We start from the raw sequence: 23,494 nt of genomic DNA on the forward strand, positions 1-23,494 counted from the left end.
GGGGGGGATTCTGATATGTAATTCATTAGTAGTAATTAAAGTGAACGTTGTTTTGGGAAGAAATTCTGGAAGGCCAGGTGGATTCCTCATTATGTATATTGGAAAGGAGAGTCTCTGAGGCCTTTTTAAAGTTTGTATAATTTTTGCTCCAGTTGCCAGCCTTGATTATTCTTCCATCTCTTTCCTACCTCATGGGAAGCACTTGTTCAGCAATAGATATTACCCCTTCCTCCAAAAATAAAGTAAAATGATTCATGGATATTCTTGTGCCGCCAGTTCCCATTCTTACCCTTTTGGTATATTTTTACTACTTCAACAGCAGCTTTGCCCAGCGCTTGACACTGTGGATTACTTTGCCTTTTCTGATTATCGCCTTTTTTGGTGTATAGATATCCAGCATCAGCTGCCCCTCTGGTAACTGGTTAGTCCATATTATAATGTGCATATCTTTCTCGTGTATCCTCAACCGTTGTACTACTAGGAGCTGATTCCCATAGCACAAATGCACCTTAGTTGTCATCATGTACAGCATGATAGAGGTGAGCAAGCCAACAAATTAACAAGGAGATTAAAGCTGAGCCACAGGACTGGCTTGGCTCTTAGTGCACGAGCAGAGCACTGAAAATGTATATCCTACAACAAATCACATATAAAATATGATGAACTCTCCAAAATAAAAAAAAAAGCATATTTCTTTAAAACATGGAAGCTTTGACATCAATACTTTACATTATAACAATGCATTGATAATCACTAGCGTAGGAAGGGGGGTGCGGTGGGTGCTGAGGGGGGTGACAAAATGGCAAAAATGTGTTTTAAACACACATTTTTGCTCTTTTGTTAAGCCGGGGGGTGACAAATTTTCCGCATAGGGTACCACCTGACCTTGCTACGCCACTGTTGATAATTAATCCTTAAACATGACCCTTTTTAGGTCTCGCGCCTAGCGTTGCACTGCGTAGCAGTGCTTCGCGCAGCGCGAGGCATTTTGTAATCGAAAAGGGGGGTTTCAGCAGTCACTTTGGACTGTAAAATGCACGTGCGTGTGCTTTTTTGTTTAGTGTTACCTCATTGGCCTTGGCGTTCTTTCGATAATAAAAGACTTCACACTATTGGCTTTTGGCGCGAGCATTGCTCCTCCCATGGCCTATTGGTGTCTATTACGCGCATGAAGCTCATAACAGACACCAATAGGCCGTGGGAGGAGCAACAGAGCAACGGGCATGCTAATAGAAATGACACGCCTTGCTGTAGCGCGCGCGTGCGTTTACCAATTATTTCTTCTAAGGGGGAGAGGAGTTGGCCTAACGATTAGTGCGGTGGACCTCTAATATGGGAATGGGTTCGAGTCTCGGCAACGACGCTAATCATCCTGTGATTCTGGGCAAATCACTTAATCTCCCCGTACCGAACAAAAATGAATATAACGCCACTTTTGCTATATAAAATGCTCTGATACCCAATACCTTCTCGTCAAGTTCGCGCGTTATAAAACTTCATTAATAATAATGCAATACTCTCTCGCAATGTGTACGAGCCTATGTCTGAATCAATCACCCTTGAAACTTCCAGAAAGTGCCACATCCATAGGCATGAGGCGAAAAGGGGTGTAACAGATGATTTTTTACAACAGGTGAACCGAAGCAGCGCTCGGAATTCGGTGGGAACTGAATCGCTGTCCATTTCCAGATAAAAGGGCAGGTCTCTGGGAACACTTCAGCACAGCTCAGCCTCCGAGAGGGGGAAGGCAACGGCACATCTGCTGATAACCCCGGTCCGCCCCCTCTGCAGTCCTTGCACCCGTCCCCCGTCCTGGTGGGAAGCGGAGACCGGCAGTCCTTGCATCCGTCCCACACCCTGGTGAGATGCAGAGACTGGCAGTCCTTGCACCCGTCCCTCGCCCTGGTGAGATGAGGAGTCCAGCAGTCCTTGCACCCGTCCCACGCCCTGGTGAGAAGCGGAGTCCGGCAGTCCTTGCACCCGTCCCTCGCCCTGGTGAGAAGCGGAGTCCGGCAGTCCTTGCACCCGTCCCCCGGCCTGGTGAGAAGCGGAGTCCAGCAGTCCTTGCACCCGTCCCCCGCCCTGGTGAGGTGCGGAGACCAGCAGTCCTTGCACCCGTCCCTCGCCCTGGTGAGATGCGGAGTCCAGCAGTCCTTGCACCCGTCCCACGCCCTGGTGAGATGCGGAGTCCGGCAGTCCTTGCACCCGTCCCTCGCCCTGGTGAGAAGCGGAGTCCGGCAGTCCTTGCACCCGTCCCTCGCCCTGGTGAGAAGCGGAGTCCGGCAGTCTTTGCACCCGTCCCCCGCCCTGGTGAGAAGCGGAGTCCGGCAGTCCTTGCACCCGTCCCCCGCCCTGGTGAGAAGCGGAGTCCGGCAGTCCTTGCACCCGTCCCACGCCCTGGTGAGAAGAGGAGTCCGGCAGTCCTTGCACCCGTCCCACGCCCTGGTGAGAAGAGGAGTCCGGCAGTCCTTGCACCCGTCCCTCGCCCTGGTGAGAAGCGGAGTCCGGCAGTCCTTGCACCCGTCCCCCGCCCTGGTGAGAAGCGGAGTCCGGCAGTCCTTGCACCCGTCCCCCGCCCTGGTGAGAAGCGGAGTCCGGCAGTCCTTGCACCCGTCCCCCGCCCTGGTGAGAAGCGGAGTCCGGCAGTCCTTGCAGACGTCCTCGCCCTGGTGAGAAGCGGAGTCCTGCAGTCCTTGCACGTGAGAAGCGGAGTCCAGCAGTCCTTGCACCCGTCCCCCGCCCTGGTGAGAAGCGGAGTTCGGCAGTCCTTGCACCCGTCCCCCGCCCTGGTGAGAAGCGGAGTCCGGCAGTCCTTGCACCCGTCCCCCGCCCTGGTGAGAAGCGGGGTCCGGCAGTCCTTGCAGACGTCCTCGCACTGGTGAGAAGCGGAGTCCTGCAGTCCTTGCACGTGAGAAGCGGAGTCCGGCAGTCCTTGCACCCGTCCCCCGCCCTGGTGACAAGCGGAGTCCGGCAGTCCTTGCACCCGTCCCCCGGCCTGGTGAGAAGCGGAGTCCGGCAGTCCTTGCACCCGTCCCCCGCCCTGGTGAGAAGCAGAGTCCTGCAGTCCTTGCACGTGAGAAGCGGAGTCCTGCAGTCCTGGCACCCGTCTGCATCAGAGGTTCCAGGGAGCAGCTTTCCTTTCAGAGTATGGCCGAAAATCGTGAACCGATGGGCACACATGCCAACATTTCAGAAGAGGTAAGGGAAAGGAAAACAGAATCGGGAGAATGCATCGGTCCTACTGACTTCTGTTAAAACAGAGGCAATTTCAGGCAGGAGACAGCCACAATTAGCCACTTTTCTGCTTTAGAAATCTGGAGTTTCCTGAATGAGGTCTGTTGACAAATATGGACGGTAAGACTTGGGTAAACATGTTAGAGCTTCTGTTTTTGACCACGAGCCCAGTGTTTTAAGTGGGCCGGGTCCTGCTGGTACGCAGCACCGGCAGATCTAGAAAGCAGCTGCTAAGACAAGTTCCTATCGGTCTCTCCGTTTTTGCCCTCACCCTCAGGGCAAAAAAAATATATCTTCACTCTGCAGCCGTGCCGCCCATCACTGTATATGATGTCACATCAAAGAGACTCGCTGTGGTTGTAGGTGTAATGCTACTTATTGTATTATATATCTGGAGGCCATAACAGAAATACCAGCGGGGCGGGGGGGGGGGAGCACCTATGCGCGCATATTTTTAAGCAACGCCCCTAATTGCATCTGCCCAGTTGTTTCATTCCATGTAAAGCTCTGCTGGCGCCCCCAGATGTGCGTCTAATTCAGATATTTCCGCTGAAGTACAAGGCTTTTCTCATTGAGGCAGTGCTGTAGTGTCACGTGCAGAGCATGAGGGGATTTGAAGGGAATCTAAAATGTCATTAGTAACTGAAAAGGAATGTTATATTTGTGTCCCTTTTGCGGTAGTCAGAATAAAACAAACACTGATGGGCCTCTCTTTCAAGGTGTACTTCTGGTTAAATCTTTTCTGCTGGAGTGAAATGTTGTTTTCAGCCGCTTGGAGCTCTGACACTACTTCCTGCCGGAGCCTCTGATTGGGCAGTTTTGTTGTAGAAAATGCTGCTCTTGTCTTAGATGTAAACAGTCAGGGAGTTTGGAATTAACTCTTTCTCCCAGTCTCGCAGACTGAAACATGAATGTGTGTGTGTGCGCGTATGTGTCTGTGTGAGCATATGTGTCTCTGTGTGTGCGTGTCTGGGCATGTGTGCGCATCTGTGTATGTGTGCATGCCTATGTGTGGTTGTCTGTGTATGTGAATGCATCTGTGTGTGCGCGTGCGTGCCTGTGCGCATCAGTGTATGTGTGCGCACCTGTGTGTGTGTGTGCCTGTGTTTGTGTGCGCATCTGTGTGTGCGTGCCTGGGCGTGTGTGTGTATCTGTGTATGTGTGCACATCTGCGTGTATGTGCGTACCTGGGCGTATGTGCGAATCTGTGTGTGCCTGGGTGTGTGTGCATCTGTGGGTGTGTTTACCTGTGTATGTGAAAGCATTTGTGTGTATGTGTGCGCGCCTATGTGTGTGTGCCTGGGTGTGTGTGCACATCTGTGTGGGTGTGCGTGCCTGTGCGAGTGTGCGCATCTGTGTGTGCGCATCTGCGTTTGTGTGCCTACCTGGGCGTATGTGCGCATCTGTGTGTGTGCGCATCTGTGTATGTGTGCTCGCCTATGTGTGTGTGCCTGTGTATGTTGGTGCATCTGCGTTTGTGTGCGTACCTGGGCGTATGTGCGCATCTGTGTGTGCATGCCTGGGTGTGTGCGCATCTGTGTATGTGTGCTCGCCTATGTGTGTGTGCCTGTGTATGTTGGTGCATCTGTGTGTGTGCGTGCCTGGGCGTGTGTGTGCGCGTGTGTGTGCATTTGTGTGTGCGTGTGCCTGGTTGTGTGCGCATCTGTGTGTGTGTGTGTGTGTGTGCGCGCGGGCCTGGGTGCGCATCTGTGAATGTGTGCATGTCTGTGTGTGCGTGCCTGGGCATGTGTGCACATCTGTGTAGGTGGGCATGCCTGTGTGTGTTTGTGTGTGTGTGTGTGTGTGTGTGTTCGCGTGCGTGTCCAGGACAATGCAATCCTTCCCTTCTGTCAAGATTAACATAACAAGCATTTGCAATGCAATAGGTCTCGCATTATTAAAGTTTGAGCTATTGGCATTGCTAATAATAATGTAACATCAATAGCTCAAACTTTAATAAAGCGAGACGTATTGCAAATGCTTGTAATCATGTTGTGCCTGTTCTGCGTGGGATAGAAATGTGCTCAGTTACTAAACGTACAGTGCATCAGGAAGTGCACTGGATGATGCCTGTGTAGCATCTGTTTGATGTTAGAGAAATCTTTTTTGTGTAAATCTTTTAATTAAAACTCACAAGAATAAACAATGTCACCATATTGTGATATCATGTGAGGGGTCAACATGGGTTGGTAGGGGAGGAGCAAATGCAGGTTTCCAGTACAGAATCACACTTGCTAGTTGTACTTCTCACATAACCTACAATTTACATGAAACAGGTTTTCAATGATTGCACAAATCCACACCCTACATACCTGGCTCATTTACTATTTCCGTGTAGTGCATATTTTTCCCCTTTTGTGGGACATCCTTAAAGCTCTTATGTGGGATTTTCAGCCAACATGCACTAGTGCATTTCCTCCTTTCAGTGTTTTTATTATCTTTCTCTATTCCACTTTGGTTGAACTAGTTAGTGATCTAGTGTCAGAAAATGGATCCTTACTACATTGAGTCCTGCTTAGCACAAGGTTTGCATGTTAATAGTCCCTAGCCATTCACGCTAAGCAGATCGTAGAATGATAAGCAGCCCACGTATATTTCAGCTCCACAACTCGTACGTGGAACATTCCTTTCTTACCTGGGTAACACCCTTGATATGCTGTTTAGCACATTGAGCATTATGATTTTAGCAGCACATCAGAATAGTTGAGCAGTAGGATAAAGACAAAGCACATACTTTAGAAATACTCTGGCCACAAACGATTGCCACAGTATTGTTTACAGATTTTCTTGCAAGAAAATACATTCATACCATATTTGCTTCTATTTTAATGTCAGAAATTCTGATTTTATTTAACTTTCTTGCACACATTATAATGACCAAATAACTTGCAGGTAACAATGATGGACAGTCTCATACACTTTGCTCTTCATGGCATGAATATTTTTTTTGCACTTCAAGTATTTTTAATAGGCACACATTTTTGTGTAGAGCTCAAATTTGCTTCTGGGGAACCCAGACTATTGGTATGTGCTTTCGCACATTTTTCATTTCCCAGTTGCTAGCTAATTTCTATATAAACTATGTTGGTCAAAGCAAAGTTTGTCTCTTGTCTAAATTGTCTTTAAGAGGGAGCTACCGTCCAACTACTTTCAAAGAGTTTGACTTGTCCCCTCATTGCAATATGTGTTTTTGGTGGTCATGCCCGAAATACAAACTGAATCACCTTTAAGTACTCCCAGTTTTACAAAATGAAGTACGAAGGTACACAGGGCTAATATTTTATACAAATAGACAATACCTCTTTACCTGTGGTCCATGGATGGCACCCTCATAAGATGGACTATATTGTACTTTAAATTAGGTAAAAATGCATAACTGCGCATGCTTAGTGTAGAAGAAAAAGGATACTCAGGAAAGCTCATGGAAATTATATACACATTTTAAGCAAAAGCAGACCGCAAGAATCAAAAATATTATAAGGTTGGATTGCCTTATAAAGGAATCGAAGCTTCGCCCGCCCCATGTCATGTGGCTCATTTAATGCTAAATTCCATATATTTCAGATCTACATACCGTATATACTCTTTTCTTTTTTTTATTTTAAATGCCATTACATGGAGTAAAGCACATGTGGTACTACTGAAATTACAAATAGACAATAATGAAAAAGTGCTGTGCTCTTCTTGTGGGAAAAATGAAGGAGTTACAGTAAAAAGGCTGACTTCCCTAAATCCGCAATTCTTGCTTCGTTGTGCCAACTTCAGAATGAGCCTACACTTAGGCTAATTGTGAATTGTACAACACGGAACAATAAAACAGCAGTGCACTTATAATCCATGTAATGTGCAATTACACTAAACCTTTTGTACTCTTTAGAAAGGTGTAAAAACACATTTGCAATTGTTAACACAAACTGAAAGGTATTTGAAAATTCTTTTCCCTCAAGGTAGAAAAACATCTATCCTGAAGGATTGAAGGGAGTGATGTTTACAGTTTAGTTGTCATTTATTCTTTGATTTCATAAGTGTGAGGATTGTGGTATATTATACTGTATGGTTGTCAAACCTTACTGTGTAATACTCTCACAAAACGCTCTTGTGTCTAGTCAGGCTCGTTTGTAAGACCTCTAGTTTAACCCGAGGTAGTTGTGGCTTCGCACAGCACGGCTTAAAAAAGGGAACTAGTGTATTTAGAAGCAACAAACAAAAACTAGCATTTGCAATGCAATATGTCTTGCATTACTGAAAGTTTGAGCTATTGCTTTTGCAAACAATAATGCAAGGCCAATAGCTCACACTTTCAGTAATGCGAGACCTATTGCATTGCAAATGCTTGTTAATCATGAACCGATGATGAACTGAGAGGCAAGTCATTTGTCATATAAACCCTGTATGTGCCCCGGAGTTGAATACAGCAACATTATATACACTCTATTAAAGCAAACACAATAGGTTTTTGTACTACTGGTATTCAGAGCTCACATATTTGGAAGTGCTTTCATAAGCAATGATAAAGAAGAAGCAGTTTTAATTAAAATATTTACCTGAGGTGGCATAATTTAGGTGGGGAAGACGTGATTTATCGAGGTTTTCTGTTTGTACAAATCAGCCACTACATGGGCATTGCTTTGTCTTTGCTTTTTATGTTAAAGCTTTATTTCTTACCTCTTTGTGCATTTTTCGGCAGTTTTCGTATAGTGCAAACTCAGCCCAAAGGTATTACTATGAACACCAGTTACATTACGCAAAGTCACATTCATGTTTTTTTTATAGGCACTGGAAGAATAAGTGATTTGCTCAGAATCATAGGATGTTGAGCCGAAGCAGAGACTCTTACCATTCTCCCAAATTCCACAGTCTACAGCTCTGTCCGTAACGCCACATCCTGGTAGAGGGAGGATGAAAGCTCTGCTCGTTATGGGCTCGATTTTCCAAGAGGACCTTCAGCAGAGCCAGGCTTCAGCCTGGCTCAAGCTTTCAGTGGCTCGCCCACATCTGTATGATAACTCTACCTATGTCTGCTCAAAACGAAAACGCCCTCCTAGCCACACACCCTACACAGTGTAGCTTACTATCCGAGTTGGTAATCGATTCAGCACTCCACATACGTATTGTAAGCGCTATGCAAATGCTACCATACGATACCTACACAGCAGATGTAAGAGCATTCATGGTCGTGCATAACATATCTGAGTTGCAATGACTTGGCTATTCATGTTGTAGTGCCAGATATAATTGTCTAATCGGAAAACGATTCCATATTAGACTAAAGTGCTTACTGGCGCATAATTTAAGAATTGGCGTTAATTTAGCTTACTAGTAGGCTTCCGAGGTGAAGCCAGAGGCTGATGAAATGCCTCTTGAAACGTGGTACATATAAATAATGTGCCCTCTGCTCAGTACGGTCAGTAATTGGTGGTCCATCCAGAGCTTTATCCAGAAGAAGTGGACAGATTTGTTCTTACTTGAAGAACAATTTATTAGGAATTTTTATTTTTAAGTAAGAGATAAATATTTTATGCCTACTGAATTAAACCTTGTTAATGTGTAGGTCGGTGCCATATAGTCGGAGTTATTGCCTTTTGGCAGCGTAGGATTGCATATTGTAGATATTTTCGTCCTCTGAAAAGTGCACTTCTATCGGTTTCTGTGACTTACGGAGAAAGGCGCTGTATAATGGTTAGTGCAAAAAGTGAGGATGAGTAGGTTGATGCTGCTTATGCGCTTTAGTCATTTTTGCTTTTCTGTTGCAGAATCGTGTGTATTGATTTGTAGCTACATCTTATCAGGGTAAAATCTTTGATGTTCAGAGTTCCCCCCCTCCGAAATTTGCAGTGTTTCCGCCACATGTTCATACCAAACTTTGCAAAGAGTAAATTTGTAAATGTTACGAAAGTTTAAACGCATAATGTGAATTTTACCAGGAGGTAATTTTAACACGTGCAATAGTGGTAGAAAGCAAAGTTTTCTCTTCAGAGAAAATCTTTTCTCCCCCCATGAGTGTCTGTACATAATATGGTAAAGCCAGATCAGAGCATGGTTGGTGGTCATTGAAGATCTGTCAACAGTGCAGTGATGCGTTGAGATCCAACTGTACAAGTGGGATGGATTGCTACAGTCTGCCCTAGTGTCCTGGCAGAAACATTTGTGTTTTATTCTACCGATCTAAATAAACGTACTTTTTAGGTTTCGCCCTGGGCGTTGCAACTGCGTAGCAGTTGCCCCGCCCATGGCGAAACCTCATGATCCTACATATCGACTTTGGTTCCCCCTCTGTCTCTCATTGGCTAGCTCCATAAATGGAGGCTAGCCATTGGGAGACAGAGGCTGTCAATCACGTTTTCTGGTGAAAACGCGATTCGGGGGCGTTTCTGGGACTTTTTTTAAGTCCCGCCCCTTTGTCCCGGGCCGCGCTGTCATTGGCTGCCGGCCCGGGACACCCCCGTGAGTTTTTTTCTTTTCTGCCTCGCCGGCCCGGGACCTGGCCCCGCCCGATTGGATCTCTCATTCACGGAGTTACACGCTCTGGAAGCACTTTTTTTGTCCTTTAGAGTGTGGCCCCCTCTGCCCTGTTTGTTTTAATGTGATTTAGAGAGCGGTGTCCCTGGAGCGGGCACCGCGCTCCGTTTATTCACTTATTTCTACTTTGATTCGGAGCGCGGTGCCCGCTTCAGGGACACCACGCTCTTTCTTTGTAATTTTCAGATCTTGGCCGCACTTGCTTTAATAATGTCCCCCCTCTCCCACCCCCCCCCCCCCTTGTTGTCCGCCGGTGGGGGGAGTTAGGCGCAGCACCCCCCCCCCCTCGTCTGGTGTTAGGCATTCCCCACCCCCCCCACCGATTAGCGCACAGCGAGCTGCCGACCGGGAGGCGCATTAGGCACAGGCAGGCTCTTGGTAGCGTAGCTGCGTCTGGGGGCTCCAGACGGAACGGGAGGTCCTAGTGGTCGCCTGCAAATTCTGTTACACTTACAGGGCTTGGGAGGGCGAGCACCCGGGCTCTCTACAGTGCATCAGTAGTGTTTGAAGAGGCGAGATCCACAGCCCTAGTGCTGCACACTTCCCACCTTGCTCCTGGCCGAGCGCATTCCTTACTGCCAGCCCCGCCTGGAGAACTTATGGCTGCACGGTGGGGGTGGGGGAGGGGGAGGGGGAGGCGAGTGTCGCGTGGCTCCCTCCGTGACTGTATTCCGGGTGAGTTGGAAGTGACGTGGTGGAGGAGGGCAGCCGGCGGCCAAAGGCTTCTTCTCCACTGATCTTTGCCTCTGGCATAGTGCCGTGCTCAAGGTCTGCTCTCGGAGTACACGCAGAGACAGCTTGTTGTACTCCCTGGTGTACATAAAACTGGAATGGTTTACCATCCGAGGAAGTCTCAACTAGCGCACTCTTAGCAAATGTCTCCAAAGCAGAAAGAATTGGGCAGTACAAGAGACGGTGTTGATAATTTGTGTTTATTTCCACGTTCCACCCTCACCTGGAAGCCGTATTGATGTTGGCGCTCGAAGGCTCCTGGTGAGCTTTAGATAGCGCGGCTGAGGGCGGATTAATCGCTATTGCTTTGCCTCTTGCTCAACATCGAACAGCAGGTAAACTTGTGTTTTTTGTTATTTTTTGTTTCTCAAAAAAATAAATATCCAGTCTGGAAATTAAGCCGCCCCAGTCATTACACGCTCGCACGGACTGATTGCGAGATCGCTTTTCATCGGTAATCCATACTGTTGGAAAGAACTCCGTGTTTCCACCTCGGGCCCAGCCCTGCCTGTGCTTCTTGTCGCATCTCGCTGACCTGTCCTTTATTTTTGTTCCTGCTGTAAAATGGCTGCTAACACTAAACAGTGGTCCCTAGAGTTATACATACGGTAGTAATTTAATATAAGCTTAATATCAGTTGTATAGGAAGTATTTATTATAAAGATATATATATATATCTCTGGACTTAATTGACTGCAGAAGTTGTCCATTTTCAAGTCTTACAGTTGCTAAGAGACTTGATGTGCAGAGAAAAGCCTATGGCATGCAGAGGAAGCAGGTAGACGTGCAGAGAACCTGGGCCGTGCATGTGCCTTTCACCCACCTACCTGTTTATGGGTGTGGCTACTGAGTCCCCTGCTGGCTCTAGTCTTCTGGGGATGTCCAGAGAGGCTATTTACAGCTGATTGAAGCTTGCAATGAACTCCAAGGAACTTTCCCCAGTATTGCTCTTGTTTATTTTTATATTCCTCTCTAGCTATGTTTGGCTGCCCTTAAATTGCACGCTTCCCAAAATTCAATTATTTAAAATGTCTGCATCCATTGTCTATACATTTAAAACAAGCATTTGCAGTGCAATAGGTCTCGCGTTTACGCAAGTTTAAGCCATTGGCATTGTAAATGACAATGCCTTTTATGTTTTAAAACCAAAACATAAATAAAAGCATTGTCATTTACAATGCCAATGACATAAACTAGTGTAAATGCGAAACCTATTGCATTGCAAATGCTTGTTTGTTTAGGTGACTGAAACTCAGTCTTTGGGCTAGGAAGTCAACATAGGCCGAGGTAGTAGCCCATCTTCCAGCTTTTGCAAACCTGATTCTTGCATAGTATTATCAGTAGAAAATACTGACTAAGTGGTGTACCTTGAACCAACCTAGAGGAGGAGCATTATCATTTTATTGTAAAGTCAATGCTCTTAATGTGAACATTAAGTATCGTGCTACTGGAGAAAGGTATGTGAATATATGATTCAGCTTTGTGTTTTTTTTTGTCAACAGGCAGGTCAGGCATTTAAGAAATTTCTTCCACTCTTTGATCGTGTTCTGGTTGAGAGATTTGCTGCCGAGACTGTGACGAAAGGAGGAATTATGCTTCCAGAAAAATCTCAAGGGAAAGTATTGCAGGCAACCGTAATGGCAATTGGAACAGGCTCTAAAGGAAAGGTAAACATAATTCTGAATTCATCACTTTACTGGCAGTGCACACTTCTGTATATTCACAGAAAATAGCATAGGTTAAGGTTAGTTATGTTCAGCAAAGACAAACACCCCCCCAAAAACGTGAAACTTGACAGTTATGGTACACAACACACGCATCACTCTCATCCACCATGTTTTGTGCAGGTTAGAGAGCCCTTTTCTGTGACATTGGCCACGTGGCACACTAACCATGGAAGCAATCATGAGTTATGGCATGTGTGCAAAGGTTGGTATAATCTGTTTTTTGCTGTAGTACTGGGTAAAATTTCCCATGGGAGCTAAAAAAGGCAAAACACTTTTTGTTGTTTTTAAATTAATATTGGATTTCTGACAGAAAAGAACTATACAGACAAGATTATAGGACACCTATGGCATAGACACTGACTTTACAACTTTGTTGATGCTTCACACAGATTCTTTAATTTTGTAACTTAGTATTAGGAGTGTCATTTCTAGGTTTTCACTTGTATTGGTGTAGTAAGGCTCTGAGGTGCGGTTGATGGGCACAGATGGATATGGTCCCACCACCCCCACGCTGTACATTTTTTTGCTTTCCTTGGCATGTTTTAGAAAGCTGATTAGACCATTATGTAATAGGCAATCGTCTCCATACCAGGGCAAAGGGGCAGTCCACATAGAGTAGGGCAGTCTTCACTTGAGGTGCAGAATATCTTCAGAGTTCTGCCATTTTAGTGGAACCCAACATTATTTGCCTTTGCTGTCACTGCAGAGGTCAAACATATACTCCATTTGTATTACCAGTAAACTCTCAAAAGAAAAAGCTCAGTGCATCAGAGTAAGAACCCACATTGGGGAAAAAACTCTTACGCTCCTGTATACCTGACTTCTAAGGACACCTCTGCACCCATCGCACCTGGCCTGTGGAGTAGTGGACCAAAGGTGTCCCTGAGCATTGCGAGAGCTGAGCCAACTTGTTAGATCTGCCCAACTGGCCTTCCAGTTCAAACCTGCAGGCTCATTTCATGACAACCAATCCCCATAGTCAAACATTAGGCATCCAACACTGTGTTGCTCTTCTGCAACCGGCTGCCCGAGTGCCGCCCGGTGTAACCTTTTGGTGCTGCCTCAGACCTTGCCCAGTACTTACCTTAAGTCAAGGGAATTGGTCTCGTAAGTTGCTGTACTCTACCTGTATGCCATATTTGTTTATCCACCAATAAGATGACATTGCAGCTACTGAAAGTTGCACTAAGTGTCGACTTTTGAAAATGCAAACTACTTCTATTTCGAAATGTATTGATTCTGGTGCCTAAATATGTATAAAGATTCATGTTATTTTTATTAATTGGTGTGGATCTCTTTGAGTTGTGTGCATTATTTGATTGTGTGTATTTTTCAGATGTCTAAAACTCCTCTCTGATAAGCTTAAGGCTGCTCGACCACACTACCCCCTAGAAGAACACCTTGGGCTTGCTTGAGCGAAGTCCCTTTCGTATAGTAAGGGAATACCTGGACTCTTTGCTCAATATACCTAATTTTGGTATATCTTATAAAGAGCCACTTCCTACAATACCCACTAAGACGGTACTAATTGTATATGGCATGAGGCAATACAGTACTCCTTGAGGGTGAAGATGTGAGCCACAGAACTATATTTTTTGTACCAAGATGGCCGCCGTGCCAAGTGCTGGAGATCCCAATTCTGATGTCTATCTCCGTTAGCACCCTGCTGCACGTACATCTTTCTGTACAAAACAACCGAGTAACTGGATTGACAAGTAACGGGATTAACAAGTAACTGGATGTACATTCAATCAACGATCGTCTTCCTTACCTGCCTGGCGGAGGTCGAAAACCTGCTGGGGATCCCCGACCTGCCGGGAGGTGGAACATCGCAGGAGAGGACCGAGTCAGCAAAGATTTCCTCGCCGGTCCCTGGGCGCCCCCTGGCCGTCGCGGAGCACGACAAGGTGGCCTGTTCAAGTGGTGGCTGCCCGTGAGTCAGTGGCGGCCGTTGGGACGAGCTGTGGTTGTGCACCGGAGGTGACCAACCCGCCTGCAAGCACCATTGCTGGCGCCGGACCTGGCAGAAGTGGACACACCAGCGGTCTGGCCATTGAGGCGTGCGCTAGCGGCAGAGGTTGGTGTGCTGGTGCCAGGAGATATCGGCAGGCTCTGGAGGGTCTACTCCACACAGCGGGAGGCGTGCAGAGACGTGTTGCGCCGCCACAGGAGCCGCGGCTGACGGAGCGGAGCCCTGGGGAGGACGGGATTGCCCGGAGGTACGTCGAGCCTTCCCCGCATGTGACGGGAGCCGGAGGCGATCAGAGGAGGGGCGCCGCCGCCCAAGGAGCGGCGGGAATTGAGCACTGAGGCGGGCGGGACCCGGGGTGGATAATTGACGGCGGAAGACTGGAGCCTACAATGTCTGCGCTGGGAACTTGAGGTGTGCGGTGGTTGCACCGCTGACCAGCGGAGATGCCTGGGTTCGGAGACCGAGGCGGACGGGATTGCACATGGCAACACGGCGTGGTCCAGGAGAACCACAGGAGAGGGAACTGCCAATAGGGCATATTAAAACAACGCCGATCGAAGTCGGAAGGGGCTGCATGCACGTAATCCTGCCAGTGGGCGCTGCGCGCTGTAGCAGTGTTCCTTGTGTGCACCACTGTGCAACACTTGCTGGTAACAACATAGAGATCTACAAGAAGGTATTTATCTACCTCGTTTGCCGGTACACATCTCCTTTGTTCAAAATGGCTGGGGCCATAAAACTGTAGAAATAAATCCCCTCCTGCACCACCACCGCCCCGAGTTGACCGTGAGGATGCATTCCAACCAGATCAAGGGTCACCTAAATTGAGATAAGTCTCTTTCCTACCCTCCAAGCAGCAACTAGGAAGCATGTACATAGAAATAAGACTAACTCGCCCTCAGTAGAAAGGGAAACTGAGCTCTCTGAACACAGACAACAACAGACAAAGGACTAACACTGCTGCCTTATTCACTATTTTGGCAGCCATCTTGAACAGTTTGCTGAGCAATAGAATTTGTGTGAAGTGTGTATGTTGCTAACACATATATTTTGATTTTTCACTAAGTGCTTCTTTGGATCCATGTAACATAGTGTTTGCACTTATCCCTTTTTGACCCATGTAGCAGATTATTGGCATTTAGTGTATGCCTTTATTGCAGTATTATACTTCTACTTGTATCATGGTGCTAACACATATATTTTGATTTGCCTCTAGTGCCTCTTTTGATCCATGGAACATAGTGTTGGCATTTATCCCTGTTGACCCATGTAACATATCATCGGCATTTAGTGTATGCCTTTATTGCAGTATTATACTTCTACCTGTGTCTTGTATATATTTACCTACACCTAATTTACTTTGCACCGATCGCTACCTCCTACACCTCTGGCTGTTCATTAGTTCACTTGACATCTTAACTTGCTGTGGGCATATGTATATATTTTGCTACATTAGTCCATCTGTATTATACGCATATCTGATTATTATATAATGGTGTATGCTGCTAACACATATATTTTGCTTCTTCGCTAGTGCCTCTTTTGATCCACGTAACATAGTGTTTGCATTTATCCCTTATGACCCATGTGACATATTATCGGCATTTATCTGTAATTTATTGTCTGCATTTACCTGTGCTCTTGTATACCTACTCTGTTCACTCCCCCACACCCGCCTTGACGCCATCCTAACATGGATCACTGCGGCAAGCACACGTATAAAATAATCTACCCACCCGCACTCACAAAAAAAGCCGCTAAACGCTTTAAACACAACTTCCTGAGGTCCCACCCTGAAACACCCTTTGCCGACACCTACTTCTCTCCGGTAAATGGATCCCTGAACACTGATATCATCTTCCACACCACACGCAGAGCTCAATGGAAGAAAGCGTTCTTTACCCTACTCAACGTCTCCACCACCAGGAAATCCGCTCATGGACTAACTCTCTCCATCGCACCATCTAAACTCTTCCCAGGCAGCACAGCCATTACTATTTACAATAATGGGATTGTTCTAATTCAATCCACAGACAGAAACCTGGAACTACTCGACAACCTGTTCCCCACTTTCAAAGAGCACCTCCCCAATGGTTGGCCCTCCACACATACCCCAATCCAACTGAACCTGAACTCCTCACCTCCAACTAACACCGCAGAACGACCCACCGCCTCTGACCCTCACAACCCGACTCTATGCCATCCCAAATGCCCCCTCAATATCACCACCCACTCCCTACACTCCTGCCGCACCTAGCTCCCCCTCCAACGGTGCCCTCTCTCCCCCCACTCCCTGCTCCCCCCCTCCGGGCCCCCACCCCTCCCTCAACATCTCCCCCCCACTCCCTGCACTTCCGCCACTCCTAGCCTCCACTCGTCCCTCAACAGTTCACTCCCCACCCTTAGCTCCCCCTCCACTCCTGGTCCCCACTCCCCCCTCAACATCTCCCCCTCCCCCCCCCACTCTCACTCCCCATTACTACACTTGCCCCCCCGCTTCGAACAATTTCCACACGTCTCGTATTTGCCTCACCCCACCTGTTACTGATTACCCTTCCAATAACTCTAACCCCATACCCAATGGAACGCTGGACGCAATCATGACCACCCTCCTCCAAGTGAAAGAAGATCTCCACACACTCAGTCACTCCTCACGCACACCGAGTATCCCCCCTCTCCACCACGTCTCAACGAATCAACTCCCCCCCCCCCCCCCCCCCCCCCCATCCTAGGCACCCCATACTTGGGACCTCTATTCCCTCTCGCAATACCTCCAACAGGCCTAAGCGCACCAAGTCACATCCTAATCGCTCCTTACATTGGACCTCCATCCCCTCTCGCAATACCGCCAACCGCCCCAGCGCGCAATCAAGACTCTCTCGGACCGCGATATACACACCCTACTCAGCACATATGTCCCGGCAACCCAAAACAGCTTAGCCTCCACGCACATGTCCATCCCTACGATTCTCTCCAACCCTATTAGGCACCCCACGCATAGCAACAGAGACTCTGTTCCCGACAACCTCACTAAAGTCCCTCTCACTATGGACCCCTCCACCTCCCCTTGCACCCCCAGACTCAAATGCACACTTCTCAACTGTAGATCGGCCCAAAAACACTCGACTGAGGTCGCTGACCTCATCCTGTCTAGGAACCTTGACTTGGCCATACTAACTGAGACATGGTTAACTGAATCCTCCAATCCTATCATGGATATCCTAGTCCCCCCCCAACTACTGCATCACTAGACTTGACAGGTCCAACAAGACAGGCGGCGGAATCGCCTGCATTTACAAGAGCAACCTCTCTATTAATAAAGTCACCGCCCCTTCTCTTACCTCCTGTGAATACTTCTGCCTTGATGTCATCAGTGAGAACAAACCTGTATGTTCAATACACATCATGTACCACCCCCCGGGGGACAACCTCCTCTTCTCCCAACAACTCATGGACACAATATCTATCAACGCAGGACGGCAAAACACACAAATTTACCTTGGTGACTACAATCTCCACTGGAATGATAGCAGTGACGCAGTAGTTAATAGCCTCAAAAATTTCCTTATCGCTTCTGACCTCACGCAAATTTGCAACACTCCAACACATGACAAAGGCTCTATCCTCGACCTGGTCATCTCCAAAGAAGGCACCACTCAACTTGACTCAATCCAACCCTGTGACTGGTCAGACCACCATATTATCACATTCCTCATCAAGGAAAAAGTAAAACTCATCCCGGTGCAATACGCCATGCCCAAAGTTTGGAAAAGAGACATGAAGAAACTCGATCCAAACTCTCTACCCCCTAACAGCTGCAATCTCCTACTCCCCCCTACCGACGTTACTGACGTCCAGGACCTAACTGACCACTATCTCAACTCCATGGCCTCAATAATCAATGAGGCCGCTCCAATGCAACTGAAAAGAGTATCCACTAAGATATCCAACCCCTGGTACAACAGGAGTCTCAATGAAGGGAGACGGGCTATGCGAATGGCAGAGCGCACCTGGAGATTAGTTCCCTCGGCACTGCATCTTAAAACTCTGAGGAAAAAGAGAAATGCATATTTCAGGAAAATAAAACGTTCAAAATCAGAGTTCTTCAGACTCCAGCTAGACCAAGCAAAAAACCGTCCAAGTAAACTGTTCGAGCTAATCCGATCTCAATCTAAGGAACAACCCCCAGGTGTCGACATTATGAGCACTACTCCTTCCTGTGAAGATTTCTCATCCTTCTTTAACAAAAAAACTGACAATATAAGGAGAGACCTCCTCAATGACGCAAGCCTTTACTCAATACCCAACTGCATAACTCCCAATAAACTAAAAAACAATGCGACCTGGTCATCCTTTGACACTTACTCTGAAGAAGAAATTGACAGAATACTCAGCACCCTAAAACCATCCAATCACCTCACTGACCCTCTTCATGCTAACGCCGTAAAAGACTTCATCCCTCTGCTACTCCCACTCTGGACTAAAATTATCAATAGCTCACTACTACAAGGAACCATCCCGGACTCCCTCAAAGTTGGACAAGTTACACCTTTACTGAAGAAACCAACAGCCGATCCCACTGATCTAAACAACTACCGTCAGATTACCAACATTCCCACTCTCGCCAAACTCTTAGAAAAATGCGTCCAATTACAAATGACAAAGCACATCGAACAGTTTGATCTCCTCAACCCACACCAATCAGGCTTCCGAGCTGGGCACAGCACTGAAACCGCTATGACCCACATAATTGACGATGCCATCCAAATCTTAGATCAAAATAATACCTGCCTCCTCATCCTTCTTGATCTCTCTTCAGCATTCGACACAGTGAAACATGAGAACTTACTCGATCTCCTAAAGACAAGAATGGGCTTCTCTGGGACTGTGCTTAGCTGGTTCACTTCCTTCCTACACAACAGGTCTCAAAAATTCAAGAGCAAAAACCTGATGTCTTCCCCAGTACCGGTATCGTTAGGTGTCCCTCAAGGATCCTGCCTATCTCCTACTTTGTTCAACCTAGTTATGGAGCCTCTCACCACCCTGCTACAAACATCCAATGTACACTTTCACATGTACGCCGATGACACTCAAATATATCTCAAGTTACATTCCCCCAAAGACATCCTGAGTCTGAACTCGACGATCAGAAGCACCCAATCCTGGCTGGCCGATAACCACCTCAAACTCAATGCTATGAAGACTAAGTTCCTCCTAATCTCACCTCCCTCGAAAATATCCTCCGCTTTAACATGGCTTAGGCACCTAACAGCACTCAATGTCCAACCGACCATCGTGGACTCAGCAAAATCCTTGGGCATAACACTTGACACCAACCTCAACATGCAGCAGCATATCAGCAAGGCTACCAAGGGGGCGAACTTCCAAATAAATACCTTGAGGAAACTGAAACCCTTCCTTCCAGCAAAAGACTTCCAAACAGCTGTACAAGCTCTAGTCATTCCTCGCATAGACTACGGCAGCGTGGCCCTCTGCGGCCTCCCCCTAACGACAACTGCACCCCTCAGAGCGTCACTAAATGCGGCAGCGAGACTCATCACTGGATCAAAAAAACACTCGCATATCTCCCCTGACTTCAAATCCTTGAACTGGCTGCCCTTGAAGCCAGAATACAGCTGAAAATTGCCTGCATGACCCACAAGGCTATTCACCTGAAATCACCCAGCTACCTCACTCATAAGTTGACAATTTCCGGCGGGTCCAGAACTACCAGAAGCACAAACAATCTTCTGCTGAAACCGCGAAGATTCCAAAAGGAAAAAACTTACAAACGCTCCTTCTCTGGAATGGCGCCCAGGATCTGGAACGCACTTCCTCCTGAAACGAGGCTCATCTCCTCCTCCCTTCTTTTTAAGAAAGAAGTCAAAAGTATCCTTATGGCTAAATACACTTGAACAATGCGTTTGACTTACACTGCGAACAGTATTCCAGTATTTTATTATGATATAGCCTATATATTCCTCTGCACGTGTGTTTTGACTTATATTAGTCTATAGTGCTTTTTTTTCTCCATCTCTGTATATTTACAGCGTTTTGTTGTCATACGTTCCAACTATGCCTTGCTACCTCATACCTGTACTATACGTAATATTTTTGCTATGTACATGAACTTGATGATCTTGATGATGATTATACCTGCCTCTGTAAAGCGCTCTGTTATCTGCAAAGATCTTGTTCGCGCTATATAAAACTTTCAAAATAAATAAAAAAATAAATATATCTAACACATAGTAGATAGAATTTGAGAGACTAGTTATAGGACAATTTATGCTGGTAAAAAATGTTGGAAATGGTGGCACAGTATATCAGTTTTGTTAGTACACCTAGTTGCAGACGGAGTTTGGACCATTAGTGATCCATATAACCTCCTCCAGACATAGATATAGCAAGCTGGCTTTTAATAGACCTCACCTTTAGAACACAGGCAAGAAAAACGGCCGGCATCTGCTATGGCCTACTTGGGTCATGTAGAAAGGTGCTCCCCTTATTACCATTCCAGTCCCGACTCTTGCTGATTCAAGGCCTAACTCTATCAAGGCTTGACTACAGCAACGCCATTTACCTCGAAGCACCGGAATCCACTCTCCAAATACTGCAAAAGTCCCAGAATGCCGCAGCCCGACTCCTCACGAATAACCCAGCCAGAACCTCAGCTAAACCTGCACTGAGGCAACTACACTGGCTCCCAATTAGGGAAAGAGTAACTTTCAAAGCCCTCTGCTTGGCCCATAAGGTCTTGCAGAACGCGGGCCCCCCAATCCTCAACAACTGGATCATACCCTACAGACCTACGAGAGCCCTTCGTTCAGAACATGGAAACCTCATCACGATCCCCAAGGTGAAGAAGGCCCGCGCAGGCGGTCGCCGCTTCTCAGTCAACACAGCAAAAAAATGGAACGCGCTCCCCCCGAATCTCAGAGCAGAACCAAACCTCCTACGATTCAGAAAGTCCCTTAAAACCCTACTTTTCCCCTGAAACTTAACATCCTCTCTCCTCAGGAGGCCTAGGTTCAGCGCTGGGATACTTACGGGTGACTACGCGCTTTATAAAAACCTAAAAAAATAAAATAAATAAATATAGGGCACCAAAACTAGGTACACTATGTAAAGAGTCCAGGCAACCCTTATTGGTTTACAGAGGCAAAAATGATAACACTAAACGCTCTTTTGTGCGTGGTAGTGTGGGTGAGCACTTTAGGTTTATCAGAGGGTAGTGCTAAACATTTGTGGTACTCACGGAGGCAATAAATGAGACGCACTCAAAAATAAACCCAAGACCAATTTAGAAAGAGAGTCCTATTTTATATACATTTTGATACCAAGAACTTCGTTATCAAGTAAGTACTTTTGCAGAAATTAATGTTTTACAGGTCAGGAAATAGTTCTATTTGTCTTCATACAGCAGGGCTTCCCTATGGGAGAAAAGGCATATGTTGCAGACAGTTATTTGCAATCAGTTTCTGGGGGTCTCCTTTGGGGCTCTGGGTCCTAGGGGGCCAAGGTCCAAAGTACACCCAGCAGTAACTAGTTACCTGCTCTGAGGAGTTTGGGGTCCGAGGTGCTGGTTGGGTTGGTAGCTGTGCGCGCTATGCCAGTGGAATGAAGGGGGGGGGCACCTAGAAACAGGCTGCAGAGGGGGACTTAAGTACAAGTCCAGGAGCTCCTAACGGGGAGGGGGTGGGGGGGGGGGCTTTGGTCACAAGGGTCCGAGGGACAAGAGGGCACAGCTAGTTTGTCAGTACCCAGGCTGCTCAGGTGCAGAGTGGAAAGGTCAACTGGGTTCTGTGCGCCCTACGGCCCTTCAATTGTCGGTTTACGCTGGTTGAAGGAGCAAAATCGGGACAGCTGGGCAACCCCGGAACTAGGTCTCTCTGGTGCTGATGTCCCTAGATTGCTGCTCGGTGTAATGGGAGTCCGAATTGGACTCTCACGGGCTCGGTTTGCCGCAAGGGGGCCGGTACCCCAGGTATTGGTTGTGTGAGGCTCTGGTTGGTCCTGGTGTCCTCTCACTCGGTTGGAATGGCTTGGGGCGGAGGCAGATTTGACCTTCAGGAACACAGGGTCCTTGTCCTGGAGACTTCTGGCCGGGGAGCGGCAGCCCGGTACACCAGCCTTTGCGTTTTTGGTGCCTGTGGACTGCAGGGGAGTAGCTTCTCTAATCCAAGGGAGATTGCTTGCAATTTGTGAAGGGCTGACAGGCTCCCGAGGTTCTTGGAAGCTGTTCAGCTGCAGGACGAATCACTAGTTACAATTATTGAGACTGGTGCAAGCAGGGTTTGGCACCAAAAGGCCACAGCAAGTCTCCTGTTCTTGCTGCTCCTTGTCCTCTCTTCTGGATCCGCCCAAATCTTAGTTCTTGGTGTCAGGTGTTCCACCTAAAAACTCAATCTAGGGTCGTTAAGGGGAGTGACGGGTAGTAGCCAATTGGCTGCTTAACGTTTGGATGTCTACACCATCTATATAACCACTTCCTGTGGAAAGAGGGCATACACCTGACCCAGAGAGCCTAATTCTGCCAAAATGAAGATGGTAGAATTCTAAAAGTAGTGTCCACATCAGGTAGCCCACCTTAGGGGTGGAACTAGCCTGAGAGGGGGACATGCCTCCAGACTAGCTAATTTTCTGGCCTGTCCTGGTGCCAACTGGACCTTGGGTAGGGGGTGCATTTTGCATGTCTGGGAAAGCCTTAGGTTGCATATCAAAGGTAGCAGAGGCCTTTCAAGCCTCCTGCCTTGATATGCTGATCACTTAGCCATCCTGCTTGGAGGAGGTGACCTCTCTGGCCGGAGCAGGCATTGTTTCTGCCCTCAGAGAGCGCAAGCTCTCACCTGCAGTGGGTCAGAAACCTGTCTGTGGTTGCAGGCTGGGCTATACCTGTCGGCCAGCACACTAGTAGTCTGTAGGTTTTCAGGGGACACCTCTACAGTGCCCTGTGGGTGTATGTATTAATAAACCCATCACTAAAATCAGTGTGGGATTATTATTACAAGATGTTTGATACCAAACGTTCTCATGTTTGAGTAAAGCCATCATGTAGGTGAAGAATTTGAAAATACCAGTGTCCAGCACATGTACTAAAAATGGCTTCCCTGTTCACTTGAACATCACAGGGGCATATCTGCTCATGCAGTTATGTCCACAGATGGAGTATAGTGCACCCTGCCTAAGGGCTGTAAGGCTGCTGTAGGGGTGACTTACCTATACTGCGTGCAGAGAATGCAAGCATGGCACACAGGAGATGTACCATGTTGTGTCTTCGCTTTTCTGTGCTGCGCAGAAAAAGGAGGGA

The 23,494-nt window shown here is 47.3% G+C and overlaps 1 protein-coding gene across 1 annotated transcript in view; it reads left to right on the top strand.

Moving 5' to 3' along the window:
- HSPE1 (heat shock protein family E (Hsp10) member 1) overlaps positions 1-23,494 on the top strand; it is a 53,069-nt gene that overhangs the window by 6,855 nt on the left and 22,720 nt on the right. Inside the window, exon 2 of the mRNA XM_078680440.1 lies at positions 11,988-12,152. Coding sequence (XP_078536566.1) covers positions 11,988-12,152 — 165 coding nt within the window. The remainder of the gene's footprint in view (positions 1-11,987; positions 12,153-23,494) is intronic.

This window comes from Lissotriton helveticus, chromosome 3_1, assembly GCF_964261635.1.
Source record: "Lissotriton helveticus chromosome 3_1, aLisHel1.1, whole genome shotgun sequence".
NCBI classification, from domain to species: domain Eukaryota; kingdom Metazoa; phylum Chordata; class Amphibia; order Caudata; family Salamandridae; genus Lissotriton; species Lissotriton helveticus.